This window comes from Chelon labrosus, assembly GCF_963514085.1.
Source record: "Chelon labrosus genome assembly, chromosome: 10".
Taxonomy (NCBI): domain Eukaryota; kingdom Metazoa; phylum Chordata; class Actinopteri; order Mugiliformes; family Mugilidae; genus Chelon; species Chelon labrosus.
Genome location: NC_140360.1, coordinates 17,990,368 through 18,008,642, shown reverse-complemented (window position 1 = coordinate 18,008,642; position 18,275 = coordinate 17,990,368). Strand labels below are relative to the sequence as shown.

At 42.6% G+C, this 18,275-nt stretch overlaps 2 protein-coding genes across 2 annotated transcripts; one reads left to right on the top strand and one right to left on the bottom strand.

The window, feature by feature from the left end:
• The first annotated feature begins 580 nt into the window (after window positions 1-580).
• Window positions 581-3,654, top strand: LOC311494670 (troponin C, slow skeletal and cardiac muscles). Its single transcript, XM_084553844.1, has 4 exons — window positions 581-1,363; window positions 2,010-2,124; window positions 2,679-2,815; window positions 3,006-3,654. Exons 1-4 carry the CDS (start codon window positions 1,294-1,296, stop codon window positions 3,035-3,037), a joined length of 354 nt encoding a protein of 117 aa, XP_084409970.1. The 5' UTR covers window positions 581-1,293; the 3' UTR covers window positions 3,038-3,654.
• Window positions 3,655-10,874: 7,220 nt separating this feature from the next.
• On the bottom strand, window positions 10,875-14,962 carry LOC311494881 (dual specificity protein phosphatase 7-like). Its single transcript, XM_084554142.1, has 3 exons — window positions 14,297-14,962; window positions 13,236-13,664; window positions 10,875-12,497 (listed from the first exon to the last, which is right to left on the bottom strand). The coding sequence occupies exons 1-3, from the start codon at window positions 14,688-14,690 to the stop codon at window positions 12,187-12,189; spliced, it is 1,134 nt and encodes a 377-aa protein (XP_084410268.1). The 5' UTR covers window positions 14,691-14,962; the 3' UTR covers window positions 10,875-12,186.
• Window positions 14,963-18,275: the final 3,313 nt, after the last annotated feature.

Genomic DNA, 18,275 nt, shown 5'->3' with positions numbered 1-18,275 from the left:
GTTGTATTTAAGTATTATATGGAAAGCTTTGATACTTGTGTATGTATTTGTCTTCTAAAAAAGGTCCCCCATCTGATGTTATCTGACTTTACTTGAACGGCTGACAAATCCCAGTTGATGTTACTTGCACAGCACATCACCTCCATCACCAACTGATGTCAAAAGAGCCGCGGCACCATATATACGCCTCTTGACGTTCTCCTACTTGAGGTCTATCACTTCTGATATGAGCCACTCATGAGGTCACTGACAGGCCACATCCCTGGTCCGCGCTCCTCTGCTTCATTCATGACTTCAAATGGACCAGTCCCACTTCGCGTGGCTAATTTTGTCCCCGTCGCTCAGACGCTTTTGTGTCTGCTGGTCCTCTGGTGCCAGAGAAGGGCTTCAGGTTTAGATAAAACCCCCCGCGGCTGAATTCCAGCATTATCTGTGAGCTCGAGAGCTGCGTGGCTGTGTGTCCACCTCTGCCCGGACACTCACCCGGCTGTCCCGTCCACTCACGTCCCAAGTGAGCGGTGCAGCTGAGGCAGCGCGTAGGAATGCATATTACACGCGTTCGTTTAGAGGGATTCTTTCATACATCATCACCGGAGGAGTGCGAATTTCAGGGCGTCTGTGTGTGTGTGTGTTTAATTTATAGTGGACGACAGACAATAACTCTTACATAAGCAGCTGTCTCCCTCTCTCATTCGTGGTAGCTTTTCCGGGATTACTGCTCCATTGTTGGGTCAGATCCACAGCTATGCTAATTTAAAGCACTGTGTGTTGTGTCCTTTCTCTGTGGTTCCTGATCCTCCTGTCTGCTTATTTTTAACTCCTTGTCTTACTGGCTCTCACATATGATATATAGGTTTCTGCGTTTAGTCAGGGGTGGCCCCGTGTTTGTTGACTGAGGAGTTATCCAAGCAGACAAAGGATAATCTGGTCCAGAGACTGAATTTACACTTTATATTCCTAGATGTCTTAACCCAAAACCAAAACTGAAACATGACCTACTTTTGGAGTTTTCATAAACATAACTACATCAGTATACGCAAACGTTCATGGTGGTATGATGCATCAAATTTGGTTGTATCCTCTTCCAGGTTGAGCAGCTGACAGATGAACAGAAAAATGGTGCGTAAATTGTTGATAAATTCCTTTATATTCCTACATTGACAGCAGCATGCAGGGAAAACAGGGCTGTAATAGGGTTGTTCTTTTTGTGCGCCAGAGTTCAAGGCCGCCTTCGACATCTTCGTGCAAGACGCGGAGGACGGCTGCATCAGCACCAAGGAGCTGGGGAAGGTGATGAGGATGCTAGGCCAGAACCCCACACCGGAAGAGCTGCAGGAGATGATCGACGAGGTGGATGAAGACGGTAAATCAAAAAATGCCACGTTAGAAAGAAAAACTAAACGACTTCCCGTTCATTTCCACGGATCAGCTAGCTTTCCGGTCCACCGCTACGCAGTCGTGCTGTGCAGACAACCCCCCTAAACTTAATGTCAAATGCTAGTCAAGGTTCTTAAATACAATGAGATGTGTCAGGCTGAATTAAAGGGAAATGTGTATCAGATGATGCATGAGTCATCTTGAATTTTCCATGCGATGCAGTGATGAAACATAGAATACAGCATCTGGACTTTGTTTGATAAAGCTTCAGCGTACTCATGTTGTCAGATGCTCTAGTTTACTATAAAAGGACATGTTTAAAGGCCCAAACTTTGTTTTTTGACCACGCACATCACACTTAAATATACTTTTTCCTTACAAATATAATAAAATAAATGAGTTAATAACCAAAAATAAGCTGTTTACTAACAAATCTTTCATATTTTTAACAGAAGGGCAGGTTCTATCGTCTGACTTTGTGTTAAAAAGCTGCACAAATACTAATTCCAACACAGAATTGCTAACATGAATACATATGCTCACAGACTGCGCCTTCAAGGAAAAGTTCTCATGGTTTGACAAGGTAAAATTCTAGTGTAAGTCTGTGATGAAGTGACATTGTGTGTGCGCAGGGAGTGGCACGGTGGACTTTGACGAGTTCTTGGTCATGATGGTGAGATGCATGAAAGACGACAGCAAAGGGAAGTCAGAGGAAGAGCTGGCAGAGCTGTTTCGAATGTTTGACAAGTAAGTTTCACGCTTAAACCCCCTGTCTGCTCCGCTATCGCACTCTGGAGAACTAATGCAGCGAGAGTAGTCAACTGGCACAATCGTACAACAAACGATACTCAGTACTGTACACACTGGACACATTAGCCTTAACAAGAGGAGGCTATCATCAGAAAAATTACCACAGTCTAGCAACCAAATTGCTCTTCATAGCCCAGTTTCAGCAAAGTATGCTCCCTGTGTGCAATTATGCACTGACAAAACGCCAACTAGCTGTGCAGCGTGCATCATGTAGTTTGCTCCATAATCCTTCTTGACAGCTCAGAATATTTCAAACACCCACTCCATGTAAACCAGACACCTCGTCTGAGCATCAAAGAACAAACTTGCCAGACTGTTTTACTTATTTATTTCTTTTCCTCACAGTTGATGGTTCTCAGACACTTCGGTTCTGATCAGCCGCACGCAAACTTGCCACCTCCCCCGCCGCCACCTGTAGAAGCTTAATGTAAAAAATAATTCATGTGTTTGTCTTGTGCAAAATAATAGATTCTTCGCCTTTGATTGCGCAGAAACGCAGATGGTTACATTGACCTGGACGAGCTGAAAATGATGCTGGAATCCACGGGAGAGGCGATCACCGAGGATGACATCGAGGAACTGATGAAAGACGGGGACAAGAACAACGACGGCAAAATCGACTATGATGGTGAGGAGTCTGAGCTAATCACGGCGTTATAACACTTTCTATGACCTTCATTCGTCCTTCATCCCTCAAAGATATGTGCATCATTCCACTCATGACACTTCATCGTGACACTGATGAAGACGCCTCACAGTTGCAGTTTGCTTCAGGCTCAGATTTATTTATTCCTTTGCTTATTTCCTTTATGTTGCAGAGTTCTTGGAGTTCATGAAAGGAGTGGAGTAATCCGGAACAGGAGAAGATGCAGAGTGTTATTTTTTTATTTCTCTGTGAATCACCTGTGGATACCTGGAACTGAAGGGCCGTTGATAGGAACGATGGGACGACTTTGCAAGATTTAGTCAAATACTGTATCTGAACATTTCTGTGTTCTTCTGCATTGTTGTAAATACAGTTTTTGACACCTTTTCGCACCCACGTATACAAAATCTGTGTAAATGTATCCAAATTGCTTATGTTTTATATAGAGGTCAAATAGTATTCCCCACTTGGACTGCTTGAGATATCAACTTTGTGTTTGTTTCCAGCTAAATCTTATATCTGAAGTGCCAGAGCCAGTTTACAAGTCTTCTTACTGAGTGGCTGATATTGTTTACCTGGACAGAATGTGTGCACAAAGCAGGACATATCCACGAGCCAAGGTAGTTTTCCATCAAGCTCCGGTAGACTAATCATACTTTGAAAACAATCTACAGACTCCCTCCTGTATACATGTTATGATATGCACACTGTATACATTTCTGTATGTCTAAAACACCCTCAGGACTTCTTATTCCCCTCTCGTGTTCCTGGATGTTTCTACATGAAAGGTCTGCTCGGAATGTGCACCCATGTAATAAAACACACGCATTTGTCAGTGCAGTCGTTTGGTCAGCTTTTCACTCTGTCTGAATTATCCAGCTTTAATCTTTTTGAGACCTGGTTGGCTCGATGAGCTGTTGAGACATGATACCCTATCCTTGGGTGAGCGTATTTGTGGTTTTGCTAGTTTTTCTGGTGCACAAAACACAGTCACCACAGTTGTGCTGAGGAACAAACAACTAGTATTTGCCTTGCCTCTGCTGGCGTTCGGAGTTTACAGGCCGATCACATGCTTGACTCGCTGCCCCTGCTATTCACAGAGCATATAAACAAGCAAATAAGGGCTGAAATATTACCGTTGTCCTGCCGCAGGAAGAGGCTCGTTTTTTTGCGTGAAACTGAGACGCCCGCTGTAAATTTTGAGTCCTCCGTGTAATTTCTGTTGTGTAGTGGCACTTGTCTAAAGTATGTCAACTATTCGCATGGTTGCTCTGTGAGTATCTAGTTACACAGTCTATTGAGACAGGAGCTATTTATGTCTAATCATGTTAGTGACCATGTTAGGGGATCTGGATTGACCGACACCAGTTGACAATCAGTCACCTTTGTCCTAATAAAGAATGCTGGTCGACTACAAAGAGATAACACTTCCACTGTAAATATAGATTCAGTTCTGACATATATGGTGGCAAACATCTGGATTATCATAGTAGAGTGATTGCTTTTACAATGTTCAAAAGCCATTTCATTTTAGAAAAGAAAACATTTTAGGTTTTAGTGCCACATCCAAAGTATTTCATTAAAAAATAAATAAATAAACAGTCCCAGTATTGTTGTTGTCAAATCCTTATTCCCACGTAAAGAAGCTGCAGTTATCAGGAGTCATGCAGTTAGCGCTGCGGCCACTTGATGTCAGCAGGAAAACACAGTCTTATCTGCTTGTTAGGTTCAGTTGCTAGAAGTTGAAGATGAGATATTTCATGGCACAGTTACACTCTTTGCAGAGATATACAGCACTTGTTGGTAGAAACAGTCTGACACATAGTACGATATGTGTATCTTCAAAGGGGTTAAAATAATTCTAAGATACAATAAAACCATTTAAATATAAACAAACTATTTAAATGGTGGTATCAGCTCCTAATACAGTATTTGAAAGATTCTAAGTAAGTGAGAATTCAAGAGTGCCACGAACACGTTGCACCTATTTGTTCAATTTGTGAGCTTTTGTGTGAGTCTGTTGTTAAATGAGATTGACAGCGTTTCGTGAGAGCAGCTGACGTAAGTGGCCTGACTGATGACAACGACCGAAGGCCCTCCCACCTCCCTCCGTCGCCATCTCGTTCTGCTTCCCTGGGGGTCCTGTTAACTCCATTCTGTCCCCTTGGTCATGTGTTACCCGTGGGACTGTAAACCCCATCCCACGCTGAACCACAACAGCCCTGCCAGGCAAACCTCACCGGCCTGATATAGCACACTACATCATCCACAGTTGTCTCCGCCGCAGCTGCACTGACCAAATACACGTTGTTAAACTGTGATGAACTGTGAAAGGATAATATAAAATGCTCAAATTTGGGATGCTAGTTTTGTGTTGTCACACATATTCGACCAAAGTACTTTGTGAACTCTTCATAGACCGCCGTGTGTGAAGACGCCGCGGCGTGGAGTAGGATGAGTACTACTCTCTCTGCCATCAATGGGAGGCTGGGCAGCAGAAGAGAAGCGTGTGAATGAATCTGGGGTGTGGCGCATTGGCAGCAAGTTGGGTGGAGAAGTGAAGTGATTACGTAAGACAGGCCGGATGACTCATGCCTGCTGTTATTAACACGCACACACACACACACACACACACACACACTGTGGTTATGAACCACCTTTGGCACTGTGGGAACATAAGTCAACATAACACCTATTTCCTCTTTGTGTGCCACCCTCATGCCCTCTGTAACACTGACCGTTGAAAGTGCATGAAACAGAGGGATTTAGATAGGCAATAGTAAGCTAACAGTGTTGTGTAACTGACTTCATTCAGTTTTATTCCAACAATGGGTTACTCCATTGGCTAAGAGTGAGTCAGGCCGACGAGTGAACTCAAACAAGCTGCTCAAGCGCTTCACCGTGTTATAAATCGTCCATTCAAACCATTAGATCACGTAAGAGCCCCGATCCACCATGAAATTGACTTGAAACTGTGCTGCTGCTGAGCCGTACCAGCAGGGTGATGTTTTCATAACCTTTTTTCCAGCGCAGTGTGATTTATAGATGCATAAAAATCCCCAGAAGAGCGAGGAATACCCCACACACAATTTAGAGCTTGGAAGGCGTTAACTACTCATACCATCTTTCTGCCGCCCACACATTCAGATCTTGTTTGAAGCCAGCGGGCTTTTGGGTTTAGAGGATTCCTGTTTTTCTTGCTTCTCTACATCACATGGTCTTGGAAGTCGTCCAGTGCCAAATATTGCAGATTAATCTCCTGTTGTTCACCATTCACAGCGGCACAAAACACATGAACCCCAGCTCCCAACGTCTCTAAAACCTTTGTCACCTACTATTCTTTTCAAGTCATGGGATTGGGATTTTTTTTGTGTGTGTGTGTTCTATTATTAGTCCGGCTCTTGAGTGTGAAAGACTGGCTTTATAATCATCTATAAGCCGCATACGTGTCTATAAAAACAAACACAGACGTGGATTTAGCAAACACTGAACCTTAGATGATGTGTCTGTTTTAGGAGAGCGAATGGTAGGCTGTTTTTGTTGCCATAAATACACAATGAGGAAGTGGAACACTTTAGACAAAGAGAGTGGAAGGACTGCAAATCAAACTGGAACAGACAGAATATTGTATCATGGCGCTCCATCCCACTTCGGGTGCTGAGAACACTGAAGTACTGTTTCTGGACTGGCCAGCCATAATGGCCCATAGATCAGCAGGACTACGAGACACAGAATTCTCGAATTCCACAATAACTATTCATTGATTCGCATGAATAACAGCAATTGTTTTCTTTAAATGCATCACTGGAGGGTTTATCTATTTTTACCGCTTTCAGAAAGGAAACTTGGAGCTGTGCATGTAATGTAAAATGGTGGAAGAAGCGCCCTTATCATGCAGTACACATGGTTACACTTGACATTAGAAACAGCATGTGATCACACATATTGCACAATCTTTAACCTAAAAGAACCAGGGTAACAGTCTGGCTGGTGAAACTGCTTGTAATCTTTTGTAGACAATTTTACAAATATGTGTGTTTTTTGATAAATTAAAGTTCCTCCTCCTGACAGAAATACGCTGAGGTCCCCAGCTGTTTGGTGCAGGGCTTTAAAGTGCAGCCTTTTTTTTTTTTTTTTTTTTTGAGAACTGTCGACAAAAACAAGACCATGAGAGGAGTGAGACTGAGCTACGGCAGGAAAATTGAGGGCAGTAGAAACAAAATAATGAGCTGAAAGACTGTAAAATGGACAAAAAGTGGACAAAGCCCTCCCAGTTATCATAAAAATATAGACAATAGATTAGTGCTTGAGTCATGCACTTGGTTGATGGTTCCCTACGGTGTAAACCTCCATGTTTAACTAGAGAAATAATATACATCTTGGTATAGTTTTAGACATGTTTTCAGCAGGCCTACTGATTATTAGATGTTTTAACTGACCCTTAAGAGATTCCTGCCCCTGACGACATCTTTATTTCAGGCCCTCGTGACGTAGCACATCCCGAAGCACAGACATGCTCTTTGGCTCACTCAGCGATTCAGTACTGTAAGCAACATATGGCCTTGTGTGAACGGCATACCAGACAGTTCCCAGCGCGGCCTCCTCAACGGTTCCGGAGCGAGAACACATGATAGACAGATGACCTTTACTCCGTGTGTTGGGTCTAGCAGGACACAAGGAATGTTCCCTTTCGTTCACTTTGCCATGGATGAAACTGCAAACAAACATCGCTGTGTTCCTGTGCTTGGTGGGCTACGCGGGCTACTACTGTACATCACCGGATGGTGAAATTGGCCACAAAATGAGAGACTTCTGGTATTAACAGATGGCTGCCTCGGTCTGCCACTAGGATTCCATGTGGCTCCGCTTTACACATGACCCACTATTCTCTTTGCCAAAACTCACACTTCTCTTCCTCCAAGGAGAACATGCGTGTCTTTCAGGGAAGTCTGATGATTCACAGGCACCAACTTGAGAGGGGTTTGGGGCCTGTTTTTACGAAGATAGTTCAACGGTCGTAGTTTCCTGGAAAGATAAGATACTTCCTGTTAGATGGCTGGAAAGTCTAGAATGACTTGATTTGCAACCGTAACAGCACAGTAAATAAGATTACCAAAGCCCTGTGATTTTAGGACATTTTGTGACTTCTTATGTTGATTATTTCAAAACCTGGAGCCTTGTGCAGCTTTTAAATCAATCTTTATCTCTGTGAGAACAACTATCGGTTTTGTACCAGTGCTTATTTCCTTGCAGATAAGGGGACATGGGAGGTATACAGCTTACAGAGAAAAAATACAGTTTCTGTGGCAAAGCTTGAAAGCATAGCCCTGCGATAGACTGGCGACCTGTCCAGGGTGTACCCCGCCTCTCGCCCGATGACAGTTGGGATAGGCTCCAGCATCCCCCACGACCCTTCACAGGACAAGCGGTTACTGAAAATGAATGAATGAAAAAAGCTTGAAAGCACGGATAAAGGGTAATTTGAAAATTTAAAATGTTCACATTCTTTCTGCCACATGCCTATAATATATACAGTATCTATCTATCTATCTATCTATCTATCTATCTATCTATATTGATATATATATCAGAGACAGCATGGCTCAGCACACCATCCATGATGTCATCCCCTTCTCAGCACCATGATGTCAGTGACAGTGTTGGGCCAAATACTGAGATTAGGATTATTCTCCTCTGCCATGAACATCTGCTGATACACAAGCAAAGTGAGACAGTGGGCAGCAGAAATCCATGGCAGTTATTCAAATGGCGTTTACAGCTGCATGCCCAGACATTTATAGAATAGTTGAGACTCCTTTAAACACGTCTAAAGTGCACTATTTCATAGGAACTCGGTCGTCAGTGAATATGGAGGCCGAGCTGAAGCTGAAGCTGAAGCAACGAACCATCCCTATTATTGTGCATCACAACTAGAAGCAGCTGTGAAATGACTGTCAGTCATGCAGTATGCTAAGTATGTCCTTATAACCACAGCAGGTGTGAACCAGCTCCGGCTGGCTGCAGCCTCAACAACGGCACACACAAATACTTTCAAACAGGCACATGCCCACTCCACACCCCATCCCACCCCACTCCACTCCACCCCACCTCGAGCTAAAACCCGGTCAGACTCATGCACATCTGCTTCCCCCAGCAATGACTGCTGAGTAAGCGCTGCCCTCGCCTCTGCTTCCCTTCAAGAGTGATCAAAACAGGAGAGAAATACGCACACTAAACATACTGTGGCAGCAAACATCACATACAGTGCACAGGGCTCCTTTTTTTCCTGTGTGCGGAAATTATATTTTTCTCATCGAAGGCTTTATTTTAAAAGTCATGCTCACAATAAGCTCTGTCATTCATGTTTCCTGCTCTTTGTAACAGTTAAGATCTCACGCCTTGCTCTGAAGCTGGCAGCAGACCACGAAATGATTGATAATTACAGACTGCAAAAGTGAGAAAGGAGAAAGGCAGTTGAAACTAGTCGGTGCAAAAAAAAAAGGTGCTGAGTGGTAGCTTCATGAGAATCGCACCTGTAGACACTTCCTGTGCATCATACCTGAAGAGGAGTGTTTGGAGACAACTGCGGTTTGAAGCAACAATAAAATCTGGTATGCGTAGGTGTGTACCTTTATAAATCATTACTCATGTGAAGCACTGCTGATATAGTGGAGCTGTACAGTGCTAGTCACTATGATTAATGGTTCACACTCCATCATCTCCAGGCACTGTACTTCTATCTTTCACGCGCTGCAGCCACCCATTACCTTCACCTTAACGTGGGTGTCTTTTCAGACCTAATCATAGCTTTGCCCCGCAGGTATGCAGCTTGCCAGGTTCAGTCACGCTCGAAAACCCATCATTCAACAGCCTTTATGATCACAAATGCAAGGTGTTTCGAGGCAAGTCTCTTCATGCTCCATGTGGCCGCACAGAAAGTTGAGGGTTTTGGTTTTAGCCCACTACAACATTCTCGCTCGTCTCAGGCCCGGAGCTGGATCCGTGACAGTTTTAGTGCCGTGTTTAAGTCATTAAATCCCGCAGAGTGACAGTTATTGGACCGTGAACTGCAGCATGGACAGACTACAGAACATTGCCTCCCGCCTATTAAGAAAGCTTGGCTTCTGTTCACGAAATAATTTTCTTCAGCGGAGGGAATTCACTGCATCATGTTTCTGTCATCCGGCGCAGAACATATGCATAAATCTCCCAGACGGGGTAGAAACAACACCGAACCAAGTGAGAATTTGGGCAGCCAGAATAAAATATAAAGCTGAGAAAACACGGAGAGAAGGAGAACGCATTTTTCTTGTGAAACTTCACAAAGAAATCTGGAAATACTTGAAAATGTTTGATTGCTGAGTGAAGGGACAGAAATAATGATTTCCCTAGAACTGAGAATATCCCTAAATTGCACTTTTACAGTTTTCGGAATATTAGCTTTTAAATGGCAACATGTGAATAATAAAATGACAACAAACTATGCTGATTTCCTGCTCTAAACTAACTGAGCTCTCATTTCCTCTTTTGGGGTTTTTAAAATAAATTACATGAATAGCTTCACCGGATATTGCAGCGTTGCTAGTGAATGTTAAAATCATTTTAACTGAGGACAAAATACCTCACGAGACCGTTGTGCAACACTGCTATTGAATTTTATCACTCCCCGAGCTGAAGACGAGAGTGGTCGGAAGTCTTGTATCTGTGGCAGAGTGCGTGCTGTGTCATCTTCCTTTTCCTTTAAGCGCCGTTTGAGTGACTGGCAGTGGGTGTGTCTGCACTGTGGTATTGACAGATCTGGCCCTGTCACTTGCCTTTGTGTCAAAAAGCCTGCGGCAGACAGGAAGTCAAAGCATCAGAGTGGACAGAAAAAAAAAAAAAGAAAAAAAAAAGACATCTGACCACACCTACAGCCCTGAGGTTACACAGCAAGAACAACTCAGAGAGCTGTCTGCTTCTCACTCAACCACGCAACCGCTTTTGTTTTACATGAGGTTGCTATCGACTTACAGTAAAAGCCTGAACAAAAGACAAACAAATATTCAAGTAAAAATATACAATATATTTGTTGTATAAACTTGTACAGAATGTCTTGGACATTTAGCTTTACATATACTATACATAAGCGCCCGAACAGGGTTACTTTCATATCCTTCATGATTTTCAGAAAAGGTCCCCCCATTTATGTACATATCTTTACAGACAGACAAAACAGCCCTTGGGTGCACTTTAAGAGGCCATGATGAGATGCCTTTGTATAAAAATCCCTGAAAACGTCTCTCTTCTCTGTGAGGTAAGAACACATTAGTCAAAGTCATTTCCTCTTATTCATCCAACTCACTCATTTGTTCTGAGACTGGCAATCGAGAACAACTAATTACACATCGTGTCTTCCGTTAACACTGCCGTGCCACAGGAAGAGTAGCTGCAGGCTGAAGAATGTCGGAGTGAAAAAAAAAAAGAAGGTGGACATCCATTTGTTTATGCACTCATTACTTACATATTTGTTCCTTTCAACCTTGACAAAAAAAAAAAGAGAAAAGAAAAGCCAGTCCTATACATTATACCTCGACAAAGTAACTGACATATGGTTCAATATCATGTTAAGGTACGATCAAGGCCTCGGCAATAACTGATAATATGACCCAATGGTTACAAAGCAAGGTCCTTGGTACAGTAGAACATGCAAATAATGCAGTTATAAGCAACAGAATGTACAGGAGTGCTACATAAGAGTAATATATTTAAACTTTGATATTTCGGAAATATCACAGTTGAAATATACACAGCAACTGCCATTCAAGCTTGTAAATATAATTAATGTTTACCAGATATTAGTGAAGGTGTTTCTGAGTGAAAGCTCCCTGCTACGACGGCTGCAAACTGGACAATAATTCGAGGTCGGATCGCTGCAGTAGCTTATTCCCCTCGGCTAGAACACCAACAAAACGTCCCGCACTGAACTGGTCCCCCGGAAAACATTCAGATTGGCCAAAGACTCGTTTTAGACCATCAAGGCAACGCAAAGAAACACACAAACATCCATATTACAGCTGGTGGAGAGCAAATAACAGTCATATAACAATCTTAACTTCAATAGAAAAGTTATGAAATGTCCTGCCGTTATGGCTGTACATGACCGTTGATTAATGCCATGTGTGGTTGATCGCAGAATTCCTCGTGTTAGACATTAAGGCATAGAGAGCGGATCTAACAGTTTTTTTTTGTTTTGTTTTGTTTAGCTGTTCCTCTAACAGGCAGCTCGATGCAGTCCCTTTTGGTGCGCAAATACTGTAACTGACTCACGGTTCACGTCAGCTAGCATCTGACAGGCTCCCCAACGTTATCTACCCTCATGTCGACTCGAGCCTGTCCAGCTGGAAGACATTGTGATTTGTAGGTGTGGTGAAGAAGAGCTGCTCCTCGCTGGTGGAGCGGTTGTCACAGGGACTGTGCAGCCCCAGCGTCCTCTCAAAGTCCAAGAGCTGACCCATGAAGTTGAAGTTTGGTGAAATGTTAGACTTCTTCCTCTTGACGAAGTCGTAAGCATCGTTCAGGGAAAGGTTGAGTCTCTGCATCAGGTAGGCCACGGTGACAGTGACTGAGCGGCTGATGCCGGCCAGGCAGTGGACCAGGATACCACACTGCTTTGACCGAGCCTCATCTGTGAAGGAAGGGGAAATAAAGGATTACCCGTGGACATCTGTTTGAGTACGTCAGACATGTTCTACAGTTTTCAGGTTATTCTAAATTATATTTAAACTTTTTAGACATCAATGTGATCCTCAGTAGAAAACAAAGCTTTCAGCAACTCATTCCAGTAAGAAAACAGTAGCACCCTGTTGGTTACAGACATTAACAAGCAACTGTCTGCTGTGTGTAACTCCTAACCTGCAATCAAACACAACCCCGAAGAGTGGAAACAACACTTCCTTCCTCCTTCTATGGCTAAGCATCTTAAGAAACTAGTTCATGACACACAGCGCTGCAACCACCAAACAAACAAATGAAACGCTGTGGTTTCAGGTGCAGTCATGGTGAGAAACACAGAATCAAAAGCAAAATTGAAACATAATGTTGTGGTGGTGCAAAGAGCAGGAGTAAAAAAAAAAAGTGTTCACTTTGAAGGTTAATGTGTTGTTGCTCTGTGTAAAAACCAGTCACACAAAACTCCCACCTATCCCACAAAAATTCACGCACCGCTTTACAAATGATAACAATGGATTTTTAAATTCTTATTCAATGTTTCAGTTTGAATCTCTTGTACAAGAGTGTGCACAGTCCTCCTGTACGACATAAAATATACTCCTTGTAGCAAAACAAACAACTAATCAAACACACTCGCATAGTTTCTGAAAAGTGTGAGTGGTATGTCCAGTCAAACCAGTTATTATTAACTTACCTATAAATGATATGGCCTCTGGAAAGAACTGGGACAGGTTCTCACTCCAGTGGTCCGAAATGGGGATCTGCTTGTACCTGAAGTGGTCGTCGTGCTCAAACTTGTTGGGAAGATTGGGTGTGATGTTCAGGATGTACTTGATGTTGTACCGGCCCAGCACATCGAGGTTAGAGGAGTCTTTGGCGCAGCCCAGGTAAAGGTAGGGCAGAATTTCGACGGGGAAGGCGGGCTGATTGCTGGGGATGGGGCTCTCCTCGGACTCCGTGGCGCTGCTGGGGTCTCGGTCGGACTCTCCGTCGGAACAGTCTGAGCTGATCCTGAGGTTGCCGATGCCCAGGACAGACATCGGAGGGGAGGAGCTGGGGCAGGAGCTGTCCAGGAGGGTCTCGCAGCGTTCTGGGTACTCTGTGTGGAACTTTACAAATCCACCTGGAAAAGAGCCAAAGCAAAAACTTATCTGAAGTCCCATTTATATGTTTATATTGTTTATATTATCAAAATAAAGTGACAATGTGAATGTAACTTGTGTATTTGATTTATTTTTAACAGCAAAAAAGCTGTGGTGGATGTTGAAAGCAGAGCTGTACAGACCCCCCAAACAGACCATTCATGAAATGCATGCCTGTTCCTGCTGGAGCAAAACATGGCGCCGCCATTTTGGAATTTTAATTGAGAATCTCAGTTAGCTGCACACAAACTTCACAGCAGCAGCCTTCAGACCCACGACACGGCGTGAGCGCACACATCTACACGTGTGTAACACAACGGCAACAACATATAGACGGTTATAGTGTCGTCCTATCGTCTTAAAGTTGCCATTTGAAACTTTAAAATCTCAACGCGTCAATGTTAAAAAAAACTGCTACTATTAAAAAAACAAAACAAAAAAAAAAAACACTTGTTAGCTTTGCATTCAGTTTATAAAGTTGTGCTAATAATGCGCCAAAAACGCTTTTAGGACATTTTAGCGTTTAAATTTACCAGTTTTCTATTAATGTTAACACACAAAATTTACGTATAATTATTTTTTTTTAAATTATGTTGAAGGAAAATCAGCTCACCTTCCAGGTAATACGCGTTACAGCCGTCTTCCCACAGCTTCTGTAGAAGTGCACCCAAAACGGACGCAGGAGCTCCGCCGTCCTGCCAGTCCACGGAGCTCTCGTCGTACAGGACCACCGTGTCCGTCTTGCACCGACTCATGAACTTGTCTTTATCCTCGTGGTTGGGGATGATGGTCCGGATGGGCAGGTTGCCCTTCTTGAACCTCCGCAGCAGTAGCCCCGGTATGGCCAGGTTTATGGCGCTCTCTATGTGGGATGACTCGTAGAGCTCATGTGAGCGGCAGTCCAGCAGGAGCAGAGAAGCGCCTCCGGACTCCAACTCGAGTTGCAGCCATTCCACGCTTTTACTCGGCGTCACATTAGACATATCGGACTCAGTATCATAGTCCATCGAGCGACGACCTAACTACATTTCCCCCCAAAAGAAGAAGAAAAAGAAGAAGAAGAGTGTTAAATGTTGCCCCACCAGTGCATGGCGCTTCTGCTCGAGCGAAGAGATTTCCCCTTTTTCCTCCTCTCTGTTTCCATCAGTTTGATCCAGCAAGACCTAATGGAGACTCTTTGATTTACGAGACACAGATGTAAATGGGTAATTAGCTCTTCATCAACTTCAACCGCTCCACATCGTACCAGGATCCTCCATGCACAATCTCTTTTTACCATTCCGATGCATGGGAGGGTTTTTTTTTTTTTAGTTGACAGTAAAGCAACTCAAGAGGGAGGAGTTTATTCCTTACGATTTAAAGTCATAGCAGAAAGTTTTGTCTCAATGGAATCGTTTTTTGTCAATCACACACACACGACCGGGTGTTTCTACTTTTAAAGAGATTGTTATCACACGATTACTACATTTCTGTGACATTTTGTCGCTTGCAATTTTCTAGATATTCCCTTCAGGGCTCCGGGTCAGTACACGAGCCACAGCTGAAGAGCTGCAACCTGCAGGATAGCATCCACGTGCAAGTTATTGACACTTGTAAATTATTATTGTTGACATATTTTTTTGCGATATTCTCTTGTTTTAGTGACCAAAATAGTCCCTTTAGGGATCTCGGATAATATATGAGCTTTTCTTTTCTTTTCTTTTTTTCAAATTGAACAAATTATGCAAATTATTTACTGCACTTATTGCATGTATTTAGCGTCGCTTTCAAATTATTGTTGCAGCGGTGTTGATTACTATATGTAATGGTATTTTGCAATTTATTATTTTCTAAATATTCCTTTTAGGGGGTCTGGGTTAGTCTATGAGCCATACAGTTCCAACTTGCAGGATAACATCCATGTGCAAGTTATCTGCACTTGTCAATTGTTATTGTTGAAATATTATTGCGATATTATCTTGTTTTAGTGACTTGTGTTATTTTCAGAATCGTCCCTTCAGGGCTCTGGGTTAGTATATGAGTCATATTTGAACTGTTCCAACTTGCAGGATAACATACATGTGCAAGTTATTTACACTTGTTTTAGTGATATTTTGTAAATTGCATTATTTTCCCTTTAGGGATCTGGGCCAATATATATATATATATATATACACCCAGAATATATACATGTGCAAATTATTTACTGCGCTCACTGTATACATTAACCGTCACTTTCAAATTATTGTTGCAATATTGCATCTTGCTGGTGTTGATTACTACATTTTAATGGCATTTTGCAACTTATTATTTTAGTTTTTTTATTATTTTACTATTTTATATTTCTTTTTTGGGGGGTCTGGGTTAGTATGTAAGTCAACTGCAACACGTGCAAATTCTATTTCATGAGCATGCACTAGTAAATTATTATCGCAATACTGTCTCTTTTCGGAGTTGATTGCTGCATTTTAACAGCATTTTGTCACTTGCAATTTTCTAAATATTCCAATTAGGGCTATGGGTTAGTGTGAGATGCAGGATAACATACATGTGCAAATAACCTATAAACTTGAAATTATACATAAATAATTGGCAGATAAAATCTACAATATTGTCTCTTGTTGATTTGACTTTCTGAATTGCTTTCACGATACGTTTTTTCAAACAGGAATCCTATCTCAACTGGCACAAGGATCTTAATATAGCTATAAACTTAAATATGTAATTTCACATAACAATAGTCAAATAGTTTATTGTTTATTACAAAACACTGTGTGTGAAATCCAGTATTTGCAATGAAATGACACCTTGAACACAAAAAGGCCGAATTCAGATGATAGAAAATCTAACTTCCGTAATTCAGACCCGGCTTTATTTCTTTATTTTTTTGTTTGTTTTTGAGACTGTTTCACCACAGAAGGGTGTTGTTGTCTTTCATCGCGATTATATTCATTATCACACTTGACACACCCAAGAAACTGCTCTCTTCCTCTATTTTTATTTTATTTCAAAGGTGAAGTGAATAAAGGAAGCCCTCCCCTTTTTTTTCACCCAAACTGCGAGCCGAAGCCTCACATCCATTTTGCCGTGCTAGAGTGTCTTTTGTGAGAAATGTGACCGTGACATTCCCATGGTTCATCACTGATGTGTGTAATAATGCAGGAGGATGGTGAATAAGGAGGAATGAGAGAGAGAGAGAGGGAGGGGGGGATGAGAGAGAGATGCGTGCAGTGGGAATCCAGCCATCCAGCTCATCTGTCTGCACACGTGAGTGGGGGATACACAGATGTGCAGGGCACTGGGATTAACACAGAACGAAGAATAGAAGCCAAACCTACACACACATTCACACACAAACGCTGTCAGCCATGAACCGATCAGACAACCACCACCACCGTATCATCGCCACACAGTGCAGCACCAGCATTTCAGCACCTGCCTCCAACATCCACATGATGTCAAGATACAGAAACCAACACACACACACGTACACACTCTGCCCGTTAGCCTCTCATGCCCACATGATTCCTGCTCCAGTTGAAATCTCTTCCAGGAAGCGCAGAGGTGTTGGATCTGCCCTTAAACTTTCCGTAATGAGGAAGTGAGCAGCCCGCATCTGAGAAAGCAACGAGGGAAATAATGCATGTGATAATGAGGTCAAATAATACTCAAATGAGTCTTTCAACGACACTTCACAGACTTACCAGGTTTACTGTTTATAAAGCAAGATCTGGTTTAGGTGAAAGAAAGACCTCGTTTCATATCAAATCAAATCCAAGAATGACATGCTGATTTTCTGTTAAATATCCCAAAATGTCAACATGCATCAGGAGTATTAACTCAGAACCAATAAAATGAAGTTATCTTGCATGACCTGATTGCTCCACTTTCACTTTTGTTACATAACAAATGAAAACATGAGCTCATTTCAGTTCTCCCATAGCAACGACAGGAAACGCCTTTGCTTTACAGAATCCCAGGTTATGTATGTTGAGTTCTGCTCGAGGGCTGCCACGCATACCCAGCAGATACACAAATACACTCCTGTCATCTTCTACAGTGAGATGAATTCAGAGATGAGCCAGATGGGTGGGGGGGGGGGGCTTCCGTTTCATTGATGTTTTTCTGCACGTGGTAGCATAGGCCACAAGACAGAGGATGTATAAAGTCAGTGAAACAAGGAAACTATCCGTGTGACAGCTATGAAACAAGCAGGCATTCAAAATAATATCTTTAATCTCTGATTTGGAGGCTATGCTGATACTATGCTGTGAGGTTCACAGGAACATGGTAGCTGGGTTTTATTACAACCAAAGTGATCTCCCCTGATATCTAAAAGGGAAACACAATATCCTGTTCTCTGCTGATACCCTCTAGTGGTTCATCGTGAACGCTGCTGCACCAGCTATGAGTCATCTGCAAAGGGAGGAGGCGCCTGATGTCACGGCCTCACAGCTGCAAACAGGAGTCCCAGTACGCCCCCGTGCGGTGAAAACGTGAATGCCACAAAATGCAAATTCATTAATGGAAAAAAAAACAAAAAAAAAACATGCCCTTACGTTAAGATTATTAGACACGTCAGATCGAAATCAACGGTTTATTTTATTGGTAGA

What these genes read in the sequence shown, in the direction of transcription:
- LOC311494881 (XM_084554142.1), bottom strand. Translation starts at nt 14,690, where the DNA reads ATGGACTATGATACTGAGTCCGATATGTCTAATGTGACGCCGAGTAAA. An exon ending in TAACGCGTATTACCTGGAAG is followed by an intron (nt 13,665 to 14,296) that starts GTGAGCTGATTT and finishes GCTCTTTTCCAG; the next exon opens with GTGGATTTGTAAAGTTCCAC. An exon ending in AGAGGCCATATCATTTATAG is followed by an intron (nt 12,498 to 13,235) that starts GTAAGTTAATAA and finishes CTTCCTTCACAG; the next exon opens with ATGAGGCTCGGTCAAAGCAG.
- LOC311494670 (XM_084553844.1), top strand. Translation starts at nt 1,294, where the DNA reads ATGAGGATGCTAGGCCAGAACCCCACACCGGAAGAGCTGCAGGAGATG. An exon ending in CTGTTTCGAATGTTTGACAA is followed by an intron (nt 2,125 to 2,678) that starts GTAAGTTTCACG and finishes TTGATTGCGCAG; the next exon opens with AAACGCAGATGGTTACATTG. An exon ending in CGGCAAAATCGACTATGATG is followed by an intron (nt 2,816 to 3,005) that starts GTGAGGAGTCTG and finishes TTTATGTTGCAG; the next exon opens with AGTTCTTGGAGTTCATGAAA.